The following is a 20,440-nucleotide window of genomic DNA, read 5'->3' as shown; positions in this document are numbered from 1 at the left end:
CATCACATAAGCCTCCATCACCGGCCATAAACATGTGCCCAACGAGGGGACACGGCTTATTAAAAATTGCAAATCACACACAACATCACCCAAGGCTGTTTTAGTAGATGCCATGTAGTCATCTTACATACATTGGTTAACAGTAGCCAGAAAGTGGCCAACCCCTTTAAAGAACCTTTAATAGGTATGCGAAAAGTAGTTTTGACTATTATCATTTTTTAAGCAAACTATTCTCATGAGAATAAATCATTCTTAGTGACAATAATTTTGTTATTCTTGGCTTTTACCCTTTCCTGATGCAGCGTATTCTCGTTATTGCGTTTTTGTTTTTCGCTCCCTGCCTTTCCGGAGGCATAACTTTTGTATTTTTCCATTCACATAGCCATGTGAGGACTTGTTGTTTTAGGAACAAATTGCACTTTCTAACTGCACCATTTAATATTGCACAGAAAGTAGTGGAAAAAATTTCCAAATGGGGAATTCCTCCACAGTTTTATGGGTTTTGTTTTGATTTGTGCTCTTTATTCTCCAAGTCAGTACGATTACAGCGAATACTGAAAACAAGAAAAACTAAAAAAAAAAAAACATTTGTCCTTTTCATCACCATATTCTAGCCTCCATAACTTTTTACAGGGCTGATTTTTTGCGGGACGATCTGTAGTTTTTGCTTATAATGTTTTGCGGTGTGTATGAGTTTTTGATCACTTTTTATAAAAAATTTTGGGGAGTTAAAATGGCTAATTATATTTTAATAGTATGGGCATTTTCCCACGCGCCGATGACCATGATGTTATTTTTTTAATTGTTTATTTATTTTGATTTTGGGATAAGGGAGTGATTAAAATTGTTATATATATTTTTTTAAAATATTTTTTAAAACATTTTTACTTTTTTTTTAGGTCCCCAAGTAGATCACAACACGCAATCATCAGATTGCAATTTATATAGAGTAATTACAGTTCAGTGCTGCCACCTGATGGCCTGAATTGTAATATAGAAGTAATAACCCTGGAGGCCTACTGCAATCTCCGCACGGGAAAGGCGTTCCTACCCGAGAAACACGCGCTTCCGGGTTATTGGTCTCTCAGATGCCATGATCACATTTGACCACAGCATCTGAGGGGTTAAATATATGTGATCGAAATTCCTGCCGATCGCGGACATTAGCCGTGATCACATGGTGTCTGATCTGCAGGTAGCAGAACAGGAGGAGCTGAGTAGACTGATATATCGAGCATAGATTTCAATCAATAAATTACAAATTCTACTGAATCTTTTCCCATAAACCTATATGTATTAGTCTACTCAGCTCTTCTGCTCTGAACCAAAATGCCAGTATATTTGATAGCATTTTTATTGTGACAGCTTCTGTTTAAATCTGGTAAAACTGATTGGTGTCCTCAAATCATATATGATTTATGCAGCAGTATTAAAGGTCCTGTCACATGGGCAGATTATCGGGCCGATTATTGGGCATGGACATTCTCATAAACTCCCATTCCCGATAATTGCCCTGTTTAAATTTATAAATCACCTCATGAATGAGCAATTCTTGTTCACCAAGAGTAAACGTCACTCAATGTGAACATATGGCACCCAACATCATCATCATTTCTGAGCAGTGTAAACCGGAATCTTCTGCCCAGACACAAGGAATCTGTAGGGGAATGAGTGATCACAATGACAGTTGCTCGTCTCCATACAGAGGAGACCGCTGTGGCATGAAAAAGCAGCTATGAACTCGACTCACGATCAGGCAAATACTGGGAACCTGTGGTTCATTCCCTGTTATTGCCTGTCAGTCAGCCTGTGTAAAAGGCTCTCAATTCTTTAAACCTTTTACAGATAGCACTTCAGATGAGCTCTAGTCACATGCTATAAAATAGGTATGGTGGTGTGATGTATTGTTTTGCGGCTCTGAATTGCATCTCACCTTGTAGTTCACTCATTTTCCCACTGGTTATCTGATAAAAGACGTGGTAGCTTCGTTCTCCTGGCTGCTGGAAAATAACTCTGGATTTTTCCAGTAAATCTGAAAAATATATTTTGTTAAATTGTCACAACATATTTTGTCAACTGTATTCTGAAAAAAAAAAATCTAAACTCCATAGTAGATAATACTCATAGAAGCTGCTCTTGTGTATTTGATGTGGTACTTGTGCATTCTTAGTTTTCATTTATCAAATAAAATATGTAATAATATGTCTATAAAATTTACAGTAAAGGGCAGATGCTGTCTACAACAGGGGTTATACCACCCAGAGAATAGATGATAACAGATTGAGGGAGTCTGACCGCTGGGACCCCCCCCCCCCCACCACCAATGGGGTCCTTGAGCCCCTCTCTGAATGGAGCAGTCGTGTGAATGTCAGTCCACTATTACTCCTTTCACTTCTATTGAACCAATGGAGTGCTGTCTACATCAGCTCCATGGAAGTGAATGGACAGATATTCACTATAGATATTCTCAGGACAGGTCATCAATTTCGAATCAGTGGGGGTGTGATACCCAGCACCCCCACCAATCAGCTATTTCCTGCTGATGACAGAGATGGAAGTAAAACTTTGAGTGGAGCTGGAAGCACATCTCTGGTCAAAGAGTGGTGGACATGCTGGGTTACTGCACCTGAATGGGGGCTGAGCTGTGGTAACCAGGCACAGCCACTACAATGTAAACAGAGCTGTACTTTCTGCTTTGGGCAGCTGATCAGCAGGGGTGCCAAGTGTCGGACCCCTGCCAATCAGATATTGATAATCTATGCTGAGAATAGTTCATCAATATCAGGGACCCGGAAAACCCCTTTAGAGTTGAACTTTATATGCAAGCAATGATGTTTTCCCTTTCCTGGCAGTAAAGGGGTTACAGTGTAAATGCAAGCTGCATATAAGGCCTCATGCACATGGCCGTAGCAGTTTTTACGGTCCGCAAATTGTGGATCTGCAAAACACGCATACCGGCTGGGAACCTCCAGCCATCTATAGAACTGTCCTATCCTTGTCCGTAAAACGTATAAGAATAGGACATGTTCTTTTTTTTTTTTTTTGCTGGTGGAGTGGAGCGGACATACCAATGTGGACAGCATATGGTGTGCTCTCAGAATCTTTTGTGGCCCTAATTAAGTGAATGGGTCTGCAGCTGACCTGCAAAGAATAAGGATTGGACGCGGACAAAAAACAACGGTCGTGGGGGCGAGGCTTGGCAGCCGAGGCTAATGGCCGCTTGAAGCAAAAGCTCCAACACCCAGCGACATTAAAAGCTGCCTCCAGGCTTCATTAAGGCAGTTTAAGCAGTGAATTTCATCACCTCATCACCATCATGTCTATAGAGCCTTTAGCACAGGCCATTCGCCTTTCTGAACAAATAAAAGGTGTAAACATTGGCGGGAGAGCACATAAACTTTCACTGTACGCAGATTATGTCATATTGACTCTCAGCTCCCCATAACATTTAGTTATGGAGATTATTCGCCAATTTGGCAAATACTCCTTTTACAAAGTCAATGAAAAAAATTCACAAGCCCTTCCCATCAATATTCAAACTTCCTCCTTGCAGAATCTGGGTACAAACGTCACCAATAAGATACAACTCCTGTATCACCTTAATTACCTCCCTTTACTTGAGGAAGTAGAAAGAGATCTGGCCCAATATAGCAAACAGGAAATATTTTGGGTGGATCGCATAACGACTTTCCAGATGCTAACTCCTCCAAAAATATTATACACGTTTAGGACAGTTCCTATTTCCCTACCACTGTCTTTTTTCCCTCGTATCATTAGAATACTTAATACATTTATATAGACTTCCTGATGACCGTGCATGGCTTATAAACTGTTGAACAAATATAGGAAAGCTGGAGGACTAGGTCTTCCCAACATACAGTATACGATTACTACCTTGCTACCCATTTGAGTTTCCAGAGAGAATGGTGGAGAGGAGATGTACAACATCATTGGATACACATAGAGACGGCTGTCTCTCCTAGCCACAATTTAAAGGCGCTACTCATAGATGCTCTAGACCAATCACTCCCCCTGGGATCCCTACTAAGTTTCCTTTCTACCTCAGCTTCATTATGGAGGATTTTTCACTCCAAAGCTCCCAAAACTCAATTCTCCCTTTAATCATTAGCTTCATTGGAGACACTGACTTACGTTATCCCTGGTATGGATTTAACAAAATGGGTATCTAATGGCCTTACCTCTGTAACATTCCTATTTGATGACTCCCATTTCAAACAGTTCTCCTCCCTACATGAACAATATCTAATTTCTCACAAAGACTTCTACATGTATTTCAGAATAAGACATCTCATCCAAAATAAAGACCCTTTCAAGGTATCAGCATGTAAAGAGATCCTTGATCTCTGGAACACTGAAAGCCCTTCATAGAATGGATTGAGGCCTATTTATTCTATGAAAGTTTGTAAAATACATCACCAAAAGAGATAGGCAAAGTTTTTCCAGACTCAAATTGGTCATCTTCGCTCTCTTTCATATCAACTACATTCACTTCTATTTCTCACTATGAAGCTGCTATTAAAACAATGCTTAGATGGTATCTCACACCTGACAGACTAAAGTCACATATACCTGGGCACTTCCAATTTGTGTTGACTGGGGATGTGGTGGCAGGGGATCCCTCCTTAATATCCTCTGGTCATGCCCTGAGATTCAAACTACATGGAAAGATAGTTTCATACTCCTCTCTTCCATCACGGGAAACCATATAATTCCCTCCCCAGTACTGGCCCTATTATTTCATAATATAGTACATTTTCCAATCAGGTCACGATACGTTATAGTCCATATCTTGTTGTCTACAAAATTGGTAATAACGAGATATTGGAAGTCCCCAACTATTCCTCAATTGAAAAGAAGTGATAGACTTGGTAAATACCTCATGTGCATATGAAAAGATGATAGCTTATATGAACCACACCTACCCCCGACTTGAATCCTCCTGGCGGATCTGGCTGTCCTCTACTTACACAGTTATACCTAGCCAGGGGTCGAGTCGAGGGGGAACGGGTGGGAACGACGTTCCTGCACTTTTTTCACAGCAAGAACGCCGTTCCCGTTCTGGGCCAGTGTTCTGAGAAAAAACCTTACCCTGAAAGAAAACCTTACCCCACGTGACTTCCGGGGGGGTGTCGGGGGGGGGGGGGGGTGTGCACCGCTGCGCTTGCACAGTACAACGGGCGACCAGGAACTTAGTAAATTCAAGATACAGTGCGCGCTGATTCCTGGGTGTGCGCGAGAATACCGCGCGTGCACCCAGCCGCACATGCGCCTTCAGGGTTAAGGAGATATCACAGTCTGTTTCGACATGTAAAAAATCTCCTTACCCTGACACTGCGCACGTGCGGATTTTCCACAGTACACAGCGCTCATTAGATTATATTAATTGCTGGCTGGCTTCTAGCAGGGGGGGGGGGGGGGTGGTTGCAGCATATTGGGGGCAATGATTAAAACAGGTGGGGTGTGCAGCATTTTGGGGGACAGGGGGCAATGATTAATACATGTGGGGTGTGCAGCATTTTGGGGGACAATGCTTCAAAGGGGGATGCAGCATATTTGGGGGGGCATTGTGTACTCCACCAGGTGTGTGCAGCATATTGGGGGGGCATTTCTACAGGCGGTGTGCGCAGCATATTGGGGGGGCATTTCTACAGGCGGTGTGTGCATATTGGGGGGCATTTCTCCATCCAGGCGGTGTGCGCAGCATATTGGGGGGGCATTTCTACAGGCGGTGTGCGCAGCATATTGGGGGGGAATTTCTACAGGCGGTGTGCGCAGCATATTGGGGGGGGAATTTCGACAGGCGGTATGCGCAGCATATTGGGGGGAATTTCTACAGGCGGTGTGCGCAGCTCCTCCTCCCAACCTCCCCTGCCCTTTGCGTACGCCGCGCGCCGTGACGTTACGCGGAGGCATTTGGGTGAGTTCCCACACTTTTTTTCCCAGGACTTGACCCCTGTACCTAGCCAATAATAACTTTTGGCATCTTTTATTATTGCTGAGAGTGTTTAGTTTAATTTTGTTCTGTTTTCTTTTCTATCTCTTTTCCTTTATATTTGGTTGATGTATTAAATACCTTCCAATTTGACTCGACTTAGTCGGAGCATTATTTCTGTGTGCATACATTTCAAACATATGTTACAACAATCTGATGTATTACTTTGTTTGCCAAAACATAAGATCTGTTGTGCTTGGATGCATACTTGCCACTTGACTTTAGAATACCCATCATTTTGTGATGTTCTGATTTAATGTCAACTGGATACATTTAAGTACACAGCAGCTCTCACCTTCCCCTTCACCAGTCGAGCACGGATGACGCACCCGGATGCGTAATGGTAAATTAGAAAATATAGGAAAATCCAGCTCAAGAGATGGTGGAAAAAATCTCGTAGCTTTATTGCGGCATAAAATGCGGCATAAAATCTTCGACAGAAACAGGAATGTTCGGTAACCTATATTTTCCTATATTTTCGAATTTAACTGGATACATTGTTTTGTATTTGTCTATTTTAAAAATCCAATAAAAAACTATTGTCATAAAAACAACGGCCGTGTGGATGAGCCCTAATACAAAGGTATCATGGAGCACAGACTGATTCTGAATACATTGTAAACTTACAAATCTCAATATCAGCAGAAGACAACTTGCCGGTAGTACCAAAATGGATACGGATGAATTTACCCTGAAAAAATAGTTGAAATGGAAATTTACTGTATGTTTCTTTCTCCTGTTTCTTTTCAAATCCCCTATTGCTTTTTACTAGGGATGAGCGAATCGACTTTGGATAAAACATCGGAAGTCGATTAGCTCATCCCTACTTATTACCCACAATGTAATTTAATTTGACCAAGTTATCCCAAGTTACAGCTTTTAGACTCTTTGGTGGTATGGGTCCCAGAAATTCCTAAAGGCAGCCTTGGCTCCCCTTTCTGCTTTGTCTATGTTGGTATATAGGGGCACTTGCCTGTTACACATTTCAGGACTCAGATTACAGGCAGTTTGCCCATTACTGGTCCTATTCTGTCTCACACGCCTATAATAAAGTTGTGCCTGTGTACAGCTCCACCAGGTGAGCACGGGACAGATCCCAGACTAGTCACTTTTTCTGTTCTGGTATATAGAGGAGGCTGACAACCTCAGTTGTATATGGAGAAAGCTCTTGAATGGGGCAGCCTCAGTACTCTGGATTTGATTGCTATGCTGCACCACTTCACAATAAAAAATACATGATTCAAACCAGAAATCCTTCACTTTAAACATGATTCCTACATCTAGGGTAGATGGCAACTAGAAATAGCAACGATATATAATAGCAGTAAGCCAATAGCCCATGATAAATTGCACACAGGTTTAATTTGAGAATTTACTGGAAAGGACCCAGTTAAATGAGTGAACTTACAAAACGAGAAGAGTTGTCATTTCTCAGAGTTTTGGCATTTCCAAAGGCTTCCAGGGCAGGGTTTGCCTGGATGATTTGATCTTCCAGGGTTCCCTACAAGATAAAAATATACTGCATTTGAAATACTATGCATTTATGTGTACCACTGGCAAGTAAACATAGACTTGGAGGTGCTGTAATGATTCACATTGTGAGAACAAGGGGGTGAGGTTGAATACATGGGCACCTATTTCGTTCTATAAAATAAGCTTGACTAGACAAATGCTGGAAATGTCAAATGAATTCGATGCAAACTAAGTGCAAATGAAGTTTGAGCTATTCAGTTATTGGGCAGTCATGTAAACATTTATTTCACTGAAAATAGTCTGACAGAATATTACGTCATGAAAATCTTTTTTATGACTTCTTCTATTTCTGCATAGTAGTCACTTATCTGTTTTAGGTGGTATGTGTTAATATATAATCCATATGGATGTCAGGACCTAAGGTTTCCAAAAAGATCTTCACTTAGAGCATCACTGCCTCCGCTAGCTTGCCTTCTTCTCATAGTGCATCTGGTGCCATCTCTTACCCATCTGAGCAATGCATGCCCACCTGGCCGTCCACATGATGTAAAATAAGACCAGGCCAGCTTCTACCATTGCTCCATGGTCCAGTCCAAGCTGAAATGTGTTGTGTGCTTGGACCTTTCTATCATAGCCAACATTAGTCTTTTCAGCATCTTGTGCTACAGTAGATCTTGGGATTGGATCGGATGGGTTACCCTTTGCTCCCCATCTGCATCAATAAGCATGGGGTGCCCATGTCTATGTTTGTCAGTTCACAGTTTTTTCTTCTTGGGCCACTTTTGGTAGGTACTAACCACTGCATCTCAGAGACACTCAAGAAGACCTGCCATTGTGGAGATGCTCTGAACCAGTCTAGCCATTGTATTTGGCAGATGTCAAAGTTGCTCAGGTCCTTATGCTTGCCCATTTTTCCTGCCTCCAGCACATCAACCTCAAGTTGTTGATTTGTACATCCCACCCCAAGTGCCATTGTATATGTATATATATATATATATATATATATACACACAGTATGCTCTGCACATTCAGCACATGCACACTTAATAGAAATACATCATCATGTTTTGAAGTCAAGTGTTTCTACCTACCCCAGTCTTTGTAGCTGGTTGCTGTAATGAAAAAGCAAAGTTCTTATTAAATTCTCATCAAATCAATCCTTGTTGACTATATGTCTGTCTATAGAACTACATAAAAAGGCCTGTAACATGGATAATATAAATTGTTTCATCCTCATTTCTACAGGTGAAATTACCAAAACCTACCAAGACCCGCTGCCAGCTTTCCCCATGCAGACACGCTCCTCTCTCCATCTGTACCAGTCTGTCACACATTTAGTTCATGTTTATTGTACTCGTTTATGACGCTTTAAATGAAATAATAATAATGAACTAAGTGAGATCACACCATCTAGACCAAGACTTACATTCTTTTTACCACTGGCGTCACCAATTGCAGCTACTGTGGCAAAGTACTGAATGACACGTTTCGTATTAACAGTCTTGCCAGCACCAGATTCTCCTCTAAAATACAGATCAGAATAAATGAAATAATAAGAACAAAAGCATACATACATGCACAGTGGGCAACATGACAGTATACATTTTCTGTAGTAGCTGTGGTATTTGTACATTTACCGTATATGTCTATAATTTAAGAGAGATAGATTTGAGATCGATAGATAGACAGACATAGATAGAATTTATTTGAGATAATAAAAATAATGCTGCTTTATTCCTTTGTAGAAATATTCTGTAAGGCATGCATTTTACTTACGTGATCAACATTGACTGGTTTTCCCGATCTAACAAAGAAAGTTGTATAGAATTAGAAAAATTATATTTAATTATATACTTGAATAGGTACAGTACATGCAGTATGATAACTGACTTTTCTATCACTTAATATTTACATTGCAACTTATTCACAATATGTACAAGCTCTGGCTCCTCCAACTGCCCCATGGGAGAGCTGTAGCATACGCTTCCAGGTTTGCACATTCTCAGATGCCGTGGTCAGGATTGACCACGGCATCTGAAGTGTTAAATGACCGTGACTATTAAATGTCTGCGACCATGTTTTGCATTATTCATGGGATAACCCCTTTAAACAGGATAGAAAAAGGTTCCTGCATTATTTCTGATGAATCCTGCTTTATTGGTAAATTTCCTTAACAAATAAAACCTTTTAACAAGATGAAAAAACATGGTTTCCGCCAGTCTAAATATCTCAAAATGTAAGACATGACTTCAAAATTATCTACACGGTGGCCCACAAAAAAGTAGTATCACAAGATGAATGAGCAAGTGTTTTTTAATTTTTTTTAACTACCCACAAGTCACAAAAGATGCTAAAAGTGGTCCCCATTCATGTCTCTGCATCTTTGGCCACGTCGGATTACGATGGCTGATACTGCTTGTGATGGTGCAGAAGAAAAATGTCCTGCTTTTTCCAACAAGATGAGCAGGGGCGTAGACAAAGGCTCATGGGCCCTGGTGCAAGAGTTTAGCTTGGGGCCCACATCCCTCATTGCTTTGTGGCCAGGATCAGGGAAGCACATTGCCTTCCTGCTGCCCGAGCTGCCCAACACCTTCCCTCCAGCCAGAGGTGTAACTTGACCAGCATGCACCTTCTATAAAACATCTTCTCATGTGGTACAAGGGTCTTTGGGGCCCCTCAGGCTCCTGGGCCCGGTAGCAACTGCTACCTCTGCACCCCCTATAGCTACGCCCCTGAAGATGAGGCAACATGCCCCACCTCACTGAACTGGTGCGGGTTCATGAACTGTTTACAGAGGAGCGAACTGTGACCAAGGGGTTATGGCCACGTTCCCCAGACTTGTCTACATGAGATTTCTATCTGTGGGGAAATTTAAACCAGAAAGTGTCCAATAACAATCCACCTCCCCTGGATGAACTCAAGGAAAACATCACAAACACTATCCGAAGCATCACAAGCAGTATCAGCCAACATAATCTGACCTGCCCAAAGATGCATAGAAATGAACGGGGACCACTTTCAGCATCTTTTGTGATTTGTGGGTAATAAATAAAAAAAACACTTGCTCTTTCATCTTGTCTTACTATCGCTGGAGGCAGGCTACTTTTTCGTGGGCCACCGTGTAGAAAGTACTGTAGTAAGAAATAAGTGATACTTACTGCGCAACATGTCATTGTAAGCATTATCAGCAATGTTAAAGATATGAGGAGGGGCTTCAGAACGTCTTTTGCCCTTATAGGCAGAAACCACTTCAGGATTATAGACTGGAAGCCATTTGTATGGATTCACAGTCACACAAAAAAGGCCTGAATAAGTCTAAAATTTAGAAAAAAACACATTGAATTAATACAGCAAAACAATAAATTTAAAGAAGAATTTCACACTATCAAATTTTGATATTTTGAACTTTTTTGATGGACATTCTAAGTAAAACTTTCAAGAACATGATTGATGTCTGAGGAAATAAAAAAAGAAATGAAAGAGAAAGAAAAATTAGGTATGTGTGGTGAGTGTCAGAATAGTAGATGCATGGTAATACCAGGAGGGGCATTAGTTAGGGCTCATGCACACGACAGTATGTATTTTGCAGTCCGCATAACATGAATCCACAAAAAAAGTGTGACTTCCGTGTTACATCCGATTTTTTGCAGATCCACTGTCCTATATTTTTGCAGAATGGACTTGTGGATATATGGATATGGAATGCACACGGAGTCAATTCAGTTTTTTTGCAGCCCCATTGAAATGAATGGTTCCACATAGGGGCCACAAAAAAAACGGAATGGACAAAAATACGTTTGTGTGCATGAGCCCTTACTAGAGTACAACAAATTTGAAATGCTAACTTTAAAATGAAGTATACAGGTAATTATATAATTAAGAATAATACATAAAGAATGGGCCATCTTACATAGATCATCCAGTTAGCATAGCGTTTACGCAGGTTAGATAGCACTGAAGCTTCATTCAGATGTGTCAACATGGCCATGTCTTCAATCATGTCAAATTTTGGAGGATTCATCTGCTGAACATCTCCTTCCTTTACAACAACCGACTAAAGAAACATAAACCAATAACCAAGAGTTTAAATAGCTTAAGTTTCTAATGTACAAAATAACATATACTGCATGTATATAGCATATACAGATAAAATACAGAAAATAAATGCATTCCACATATATAGAAGAAGTCTAGTGACGCTGTAAACAGGTGTATGCTCAAAAGTTCCAGACTATAAAATGTCATGGCCAATTTATATGGGGCAATTATTGGGAAATCATGTTCCTGCAAATGCTTGTTCCCAATAATTGCCCCATGTAAAGGTGTTGCCAATCACCTAATTAACATGCAAAATCCATTCATCAGGTAATCACATTTTACATATGTCACCTAAAATCGTCATTTGACTGCAAATCTGTATGGGGACAAGCAATTACAGTATCAATCTTTTATCATCCCCACACAGAGGAGATCACCTTTGCTCCAGATCCAGATAATTGGCTAGGTACTGGCCAATCTAAAAGGGCCTTTAACCCTTTAGTGACCAACAATACGCCTTTTTACGGAAGGCACTAAGGGACCTTCCTGACAATCTGCTTGTATATTGTCCAGTGTAAAGTGACCTTTAGGCTAGATCACCGTCTTTTTACAGCAGGCTAGTCTAAGTCTCTCTCATGACAGCTGGGCTCCTTCTCTGATGTCTTGGATTGGCAGAATCACTGACCCCATGCCTTAGATGGCAACTGCAACATCTAGGTGAAGAGATTGCAGGGGTGCTGATGTCTGTACACAGCAGCCGGGGGCCTAATGAAGGCCTCCAGGTCTGTTTTTAGTGTATTCCTATTAGGCACAGCCGAATAGGTTGCCAGTCAGTATCCTACTAACAGCATAATACACAGTATTACATATGTAGTACAGTGTATTATCTAAGTGATTGGAGGATTGCATGTCAAAGTCTCTTTCTGGGACTAATAAGTGTAAAGTAAAGAATTAAAGTTTGATAAAAAATAAAAATAAAACTCCAAGTTAAAAAAACATACACACATTTTTCCATTGTTATAGAGCAGGAGGAGCTGAGCAAATTCATATATAGTTTTTGGAAAAAGATTCAGTAAAACCTGTTATTTATATGTTTAAATTTCTGCCATTTCTGAGTTAACTGTACAGAAAGGACATTATCAGTGACTGACAGATACACTTTACACACTTAGGGCCCATTCACACGACCATATAATTCATTCCGCAAAATTGCAGAACAGATGGGGACCCATTCATTTCAATAGGGCCGCAAAAGATGCGGACAGCACATTGTGTGCTGTCCGCATCCATACTTTCGTTCCGTGGCAAAAAAGATAGAACATGTCCTATTCTTGTCCGTAATTGCTGACAAGTATAGGCATTTCTATCATAGGGCTGGCCATTCCATTCCACAAAAACGTATACGGTCGTCTGAATAAGCCCTTACACAGAGAAAGCTATCAATCACTGACAACACCTCCCCCAAGTGAAGTCTGAAAAAGCAGGGATTTAAAAGTGTAAATGACAAGTTTTATGGAATCCTTTCTAAAAACTATATAACAGTCTGCTCAGCTCCTCCTGCTCTATTCCATTTCGTGGCGACAGGTCCTCTTTATTAGGACGATGCCAGGAATCAGATTTAATATTGTATCAAGACGTTTGCAAAAAAAATGGCGCTGTCAGGACAAACGGTCGAAGGACACCGTGCCCTGCTTGTCATTTACAACATAGTGGTGAATTGCTTGCAAGTAGCTTTGTTAGAGGAACCATGCTTTTAATGGTACTGGTATTTATGCCTTATATGACATATCAGGCCAGGATCACTTGGCCCCTGGTATTTCGGCATACCTAATGCACAGAAATTATTTTTATAAAATATAAAGTAGGTGTTAAAATCATTTCAGGACGTGATAAATACTGTATGCTTATAAGAAGAGGAAATTAGTCAAATTCTATGTGTGTGTTCATTCAGATTCTAGATCTCGTACTAAATACTACATGGTATATTTTACCTTTCCATCAGCCACTTCAACAGTGACTTTTCCTCCAGCTGTCTCCTTGATCTCAGCTTCCAGATAGGCTTCCTTCTCATCAGGGATCCAGCATTTCTTTTTTCCTGTTACAATAAAAATGTCCATCATATTGAAGCCGCAGTTTTAGTGTTTTACATTACATTTATCTTTTTAGCATGTGATGCAACTTATGCCTGCAAGCTATACTGGTTTCTCCAGCCCTTTACAGCATTCATTAGGAGGATTTATTTCGGCGCACCTCAGTTTCATGTTGCAGTGGAATAGCAGATTTGTATCGGTCGGGCGCCCTGTTGTCTGATACAACCACACTCCCAAAGGAGAAGACAAAAACTGTTTTTCTTTTTTTCTTTTGACCATTTCTGCTTCTTAGGCCTCATGCACACGACCGTTTTTTTTTAAGGTCCGCAGGTCCGTGATCCGTGACCGTTTTTTCGTCCGTGGGTCTTCCTTGTTTTTTGGAGGATCCACGGACATGAAAAATGAAAAAAAAATGTCAAGTTTGCCATTGAAATGATAGGAAAAAACAGACACGGATCACGGACACGGATCATGGACGCGGATGACAATCTTGTGTGCATCCGTGATTTTTCATGGACCCATTGACTTGAATGGGTCCGTGAACCGTTGAAAAAAATAGGACAGGTCTTATTTTTTTCACGGCCAGGAAACACGGATCACGGAATCGGCTGCCAAACTGTGCATTTTCCGATTTTTCCACGGACCCATGGAAAGTCAATGGATCAGCGATAAAAAAACGGAAAACGGCACAACGGCCACGATGCACACAACGGTCGTGTGCATGAGGCCTTAGACTGTTAGTTAAAGGTAATGTATTGTTAGACAGTGACATAGGGGGTCATTTATTAAGACCGGCGTAAAATTACCATTTGTCGGCTGTAAATACACATGTCAACACGCGTTTTCCTGTCAACTGTATGAGGGGCGGGAAAATTAAGAAACGTACAAGCAATCATATTTATGAAAGAAAGAATTGTAAAATGTAAAAGCGAGTACACAAGCACTTAAGGACATTCACAGTTTGACACTACCCTAAGTATTTTGCGGTTCGCAAACCTTGCGGACCCATTGACTTCAATGTATAGGACATCTCCCATCTTTTGTGGTGCGGCTGTCAGCCCCAACTCATTCATCATCATTTACATTAGAAACTGATGACTGAAATCTACCCCAGCTACGAGCGCACAGACTGCCGTAAGAGGCATTTAATTTATGACAAAGTCTGTGCCTCATCGTAAATTTAATGCCTCCGAGGAATAAGAGGTGGCGCTGAATTCTGTGGGGGGGGGGGGGTGGCCTTCCTGGGGAATTTTATAAGAAACATGGGGAACTATTACTTCTGCAGCTTTAAACGGTTTTTAAAGATGCCTATCGAGAGGGCAAATTGCCCTGTTCCATGAGAGAGGCGATAGTGGTAGTGATACCCATGTCGGGCAAAGACCCCTCACTAGTGGATTCCTACAGGCCCATCTCTCTACTGACAGTGGATGTAAAACTACTAGCTAAAGTTTTGGCCAATCGACTAATTAGAGTCATTCAAACTATTATCCACGACGATCAATCTGGATTCATACCTGGAAAATCTACGGCTTTGAATCTTAGGCGATTATTCCTGAATCTCCAGCTGGAGGGAAGAGATATGCAAGATAGTAGAGCTGCGGTGGTCTCACTTGACGCTGCCAAAGCTTTTGACAGCGTTGAGTGGGAATATCTTTGGGCAGTCATGACTAGGATGGGCTTCGGATCTGGATTTTTAAAATGGGTCAAGCTTCTATACTATGAGCCTAGAGCTAGAATTAGAGTGAATGGCCAATTATCACCTGCAAAAGATCTGGAGAGGGGGACAAGACAAGGTTGTCCGTTATCTCCCCTATTGTTTGCGATAGCAATATAACCATTAGCATGTCTTTTAAGATCTACGCCACTGATAAGGGGGTTAGCGAGGGGCTCAATGGAGGAACGTGTATCTTTATATGCGGACGATATGCTGATTTATGTAGGTGATTTAGATGATTCCATGGATTCTATCATCTCTATAATCTCACAGTTTGGTGACCAGTCTGGACTTCGCATAAACTGGGATAAATCAGTGATCCCCCAATATCTTCGCATGTGCAAACCCGTCATGCTAATTTCTCTGAGCTCCAAGTTGTGCACTCTTTTAAATACCTCGGGGTGACAGTATCGATGAGCCCTGCTGATTATATCTCTAATAATCTACTGCCTTTGCTAGGGAAGTTTAAAAGTAAGATTGCCACCTGGCACAAATTGCCTTTATCATTGATAGGTAGAGATAACTTACTGAAAATGATCCTAATGCCTCAGCTGCTATATATTTTACACAACTCCCCTGTATGGATCCCTGTGCATTATTTTCATAAGATACAACAACTGTTTAGGTTCCTTATCTGGAAAAATAATAGAGGCAGGATCAAATACGAAATTCTACAGCGGAATAAAGATGCAGGTGGTTTGGCTCTACCCAATCCTATGCTTTATTTTTTGTCGGCCCAATTACAGCACTTTAAGGGGTGGGGAGTGTTAGGTGACTTGGGAGGAAAAAGTGGTCGGCTGATGGGATGGGCATCGAATAGGTCTCCCTCATTAGCAGCTTTTGAAGGAGAGGTTAAAGGGGAAATGGGGCGTATTCCAACTTTACAACTTATGAAGAAAGTATGGGTCAAGGAAAAAAAATCTTAGGAATAACGGGGTTAGTGAATATTTCACCTATATGGAACAACCCAGCACTCCATGAATTGGGTGGCCTGAGTAGATTCTCACAATGGGAAAATAAAAGACTATGGAACTTAGGCCACATTTATTCTAATGGGATTTTAAAGCAATACCAGCAGATATGTTCTGAATTTGGGCTGCCCCTCCTCACAATTCTACAGGTATTTGCAGCTTAGACATGCATTGGACGCTCAGTCCAAAACAGCCACGGTGACGTTTGTCTCCAATCAGATGTTAAGCATAGCAGTCAGTGTAGGACCAGTAAAGGGAGCGATCTCCATGGTATATCAAACCTTGTTGGAGGACTTTCTTAAAGGATACCCCCTTAAAAGTAGACAACATTGGGAAAGAGATGTGGGTAATATTACGGATGAGCAATGGGAGGAGGTGTTAGACCTTACCCCTGACTTATCTCTTAGTGAAGCGGCGCGGCTATCCCATCTGTACTTAATACATAGAGTGTACAAGACCCCAGTGTTTTTACACAAAATAGGTTGTAGAGATAGTCCGGCTTGTCCGAAATGTGGAAGTGCTGAGGCGGATCTACTTCATATGTTGTGGGCATACCCGTCATTGACATCGTATTGGAAGGCTGTAATACACCTGGTCAATAAGGTATATAGTGCTAATATTACTCTAGACCCTAGGCTGTGCCTATTAGGCATTATACCGATAGATAATCTACAATCTGTTATAGCCACTAGAATAGGGAGAATGCTATACCAGGCAAGGAAAACGTTAGCGGCAAAATGGATCCAATCAACACCTCCAGATATATCAGAATATGTTGCTAAACTAAATATGGTGATTCGCCTGGAAAGGGGGGTATACCAAAAAAGGAAAAATCTATCCAAATTTGAGGCGATATAGGGAAGCTGGGTTAATAATTCTGGATGCTGTAGTCCCTGGTTAGCGCTCACAAGAAGCTTTTTGTGTGCTAGGTGAGTGTATTGAGTATGGAAGGTAAATATGACTAGGAAGCAAATATGTGGAGGGGGGGGAAGACCACAGTGGTTGATATATGTGATGTGTATATGCCAAAACTGGCTGCTGATCGACTTAAATGGAGCTAGGATATGGCTGAATGTGGAAATGAATGCTTGTAGGAGATACTCTACGGCTACATAGGTGATTGGAGGATAGTATTATGTGATAGTCTGCTAATAAGTATTGCGGTGCCGGCAATCCAAGGGTGGAGATGAAGGGAGATTGCTATAATTGTGTCCTGCTTTTGTAGGGGTAGGGGTGGAGGGCGGGATAAGGGGGTTACTTGTTATTGGGAGGTTTTAATGATTACCTTAGAGATGCTTATATTGTATGACTTCATGCTTGGATGTATGTCTTCACTATGTAGCCATATGCTTTGTACTATATTTATTGTATATTTCTGACAATGGATAGTCTTAATGTCTACAAGCATGACATAATGCTGTTAAAAAGACTGAAAACTGATAATAAAGAGATATCTGATAAAAAAAAAAAATGTAATGCCTCCTCTGGCGGTGCAGGCCATATCAAGAACGGCATAGCAAGCTGCTGTAGACAGGTCTTTCTTTTAAGCCAGAAAACTGGCATAAAGAAGACTTGCACCTAGCAGAGCCCGCGAACATATGCGAGCTGCCATCTTTTTTCACAAGTCCGGCGAGCCGGTCTGAAAACAAATGCGGTCACCGGGAGCAGGCAGTTCCGAGAACAGCACGATGAAAGCCCCCGGTGGCTGTTCTCATAACTGCCTGCTCTCGCTGACCGGACTTGTTTTCAGACCAGATCGCGCAGAGGCGCCGGTAAGGGCTTACCTGTGCCTCGCCGGACTTGTGAAAAAAGATGGCAGCCCGCATATGTTCACGGGCGAACAATGCGAACTGCCCATCACTGTTCCCAACCCCCACCCTGTAACTGGGCTCCTGAGATATCTCCAGTTATAGGTGAAAAATGCAAGGAATATGGTAAGGCCACTTTCACACGGTTAGTATTTTGCATCAATATTTGTAAGCCAAAACCAGGAATGGAACCTACAGAGAAAAAGTATAATGGAAAGATTTGTCCCTCTTTTGTGTTTTTGACCCACTTCTGGTTTTGCCTTACAAATACTGATACAATACTGAGCATGTGAAAGTGTCCTAAAATACATTTTAGTCTATGGGGTGCTGCAGCAGTTTCAAGCTATCCTGGATGCAGTGATCTCCAGCAGGCTGTTCCTCTGCCGAAAGAGCCTGCCGGATTTTGAACGCTGATGTGAACGTACCCGAAAAGTAATAAAACATAAAAAACTAAATATATTTTATTGTCGTAATTGCACCAACCCATAGAATAATGTTAACTAAGTATTTGTGTGACATGAAAAAAATTAATCAAAAAGTAAAGAAGCAATTGCATTTTTTCCATTCCCACCACCATAAAGCAAGCCATTAAAAAAAAAAAAAAAAAAGTTAAAACTCTTAGAATGGACTGAAGAAAACAAACACTCTTTGCTATAGGTCCAAAATAGTCTAACTATGAATAAAATGTTGTACTTGCCATCAAAAGCCACAGTCTGCCGTATCATTAACTCTTTATCACTCTTCCTCAGGAAGGGAGCTGCCACCCCGAAATCTGACATGTCCATCATTTTGACAGATTGATGTGATAAACAAAATCAGCGCCTGCAAACATAAAACAATGTATAAAATATTTCATATGGACATTATCAACATACAATATAATATATACCATGCATAATTAGTAAATGATTTCAAGTATGTCTAATGATCATACCCTGTCAAGTAAATGATCCAATGACCTGTGCCTGCCTAATGTGTTGTACCTTTTATATCAGGTCTCCAAGGTCAACAAGCCCTGGAACCTCTCATTTGATGCTATATTAGTCTGGTGGGTGTGTGAAGATTGGTGACAATAGGCATACAGTTATGGGGGGAGGGTTTTGGGCTCCTGTTTGTGTCTTCACATGATTGTTGGTACATTGTTGATAAATGACCTAATGGAACAGTGAAGTTATTTTTCCTAATCATACGTGATAAAATACGTGCATCGTGGCTCCTGAAACATTTCCTTATCACTCTCCACTTCAATCCTAATGGCCAAGTAAAAAGACTGGATTCTGTTTGCCAAATAAAGGAATAGAAATGTACAAGTATGAAGGTTAATATAAATATGCATGAGTTCTCTTCTCGGAGTGACCATAACAAAAGAAAATGGCCAGGGCCAGGGCCAAATTATATTAGCAAAGTGGATTGCCCTGAGATCTTGAACTTGTCTTCACTGCACATTACATTTGTTCATGGTAAGGCTGGATTCACATCACTGTTTCATTTTCCGTTCTTCTGATCCATCAGAAAAGCAGAAAAAACCCAAACAGATCCTGTAAAAAAACGGATCCTAAGCATTTCTGTCTGAGCCGTATTTTTTTATGGAAAAAAAAGTCCTGTATGCAGAACTATTATATTATTTTTTCATCTAAACTGATGGATTTCAGACGCAAATGGCTAAAGCAGATGCAAAATGTGCATAAGGGATACCTAAAATACTGGATTCAGTTTTTTTTGACGGATCTGAAGAACAGAAAATTAAAAGGTGATGTGAACCCAGGCTAACTTGTTGCAAACTTACATAATGACACCGGCTCTAGTATTTTTGGGTGCTGTTGTAAGAGCATTGTATTCCCCTTTCCTTTGGACAGTACTATTCAAAGGTTTCAGGCAGGGGTGGGAAACATGCTGCAAAGTAAGAATGCTTTCACAAATAGAAGGGTTAATAGTTTATTTTTTTAGCAATTAACAAAATGCAAAGTGAATGAACAGGAGAAATCTAAAAACAAATCAATATTTGGTGTGTGCACCCTTTGCCTTCAGCATCAGTTCTTCTAGGTACACTTGCATACAGTTTTTGAAGGAACTCGGGAGGGAAGGTTGTTCCAAACATCTTGGAGAACTAACCTCAGATTTTCTGTGGGTGTAAACTAGCTCAAATCCTTCTGTCTTTTCATGTAATCCCAGACAAACTCAATGATGTTGAGATCAGGGCTCTGTGGGTGCCATATCATCACTTCCAGGACTTCTTGTTCTTCTTTAAGCTGAAGATAGTTTTTAATGGCTGCATGGTTGGGGTTGTTGTCCTGCTACAGAATAAACTTAATCTCTTTTTGAAAGCATTCTTA

The 20,440-nt window shown here is 41.0% G+C and overlaps 1 protein-coding gene across 1 annotated transcript in view; it reads right to left on the bottom strand.

The window, feature by feature from the left end:
* The window catches only part of MYH15 (myosin heavy chain 15), a 61,749-nt gene extending 42,820 nt beyond the window's left edge, over positions 1–18,929 (bottom strand). Inside the window, exons 1-10 of the mRNA XM_044285021.1 lie at positions 18,805–18,929; positions 13,516–13,619; positions 11,397–11,540; positions 10,645–10,801; positions 9,263–9,290; positions 8,913–9,009; positions 8,578–8,598; positions 7,422–7,514; positions 6,641–6,704; positions 1,934–2,032 (exon numbers count right to left, since the gene is read on the bottom strand). Coding sequence (XP_044140956.1) covers positions 1,934–2,032; positions 6,641–6,704; positions 7,422–7,514; positions 8,578–8,598; positions 8,913–9,009; positions 9,263–9,290; positions 10,645–10,801; positions 11,397–11,540; positions 13,516–13,619; positions 18,805–18,895 — 898 coding nt within the window. The 5' untranslated portion in view covers positions 18,896–18,929. The remainder of the gene's footprint in view (positions 1–1,933; positions 2,033–6,640; positions 6,705–7,421; positions 7,515–8,577; positions 8,599–8,912; positions 9,010–9,262; positions 9,291–10,644; positions 10,802–11,396; positions 11,541–13,515; positions 13,620–18,804) is intronic.
* Between the last annotated feature and the right edge of the window lie 1,511 nt (positions 18,930–20,440).

The sequence above is a fragment of the Bufo gargarizans genome, chromosome 3 (assembly GCF_014858855.1).
Source record: "Bufo gargarizans isolate SCDJY-AF-19 chromosome 3, ASM1485885v1, whole genome shotgun sequence".
Classification (NCBI taxonomy): domain Eukaryota; kingdom Metazoa; phylum Chordata; class Amphibia; order Anura; family Bufonidae; genus Bufo; species Bufo gargarizans.
The sequence above is the reverse complement of the archived record's forward strand: the minus strand, read 5'-3'. Positions and strand labels throughout refer to the sequence as shown.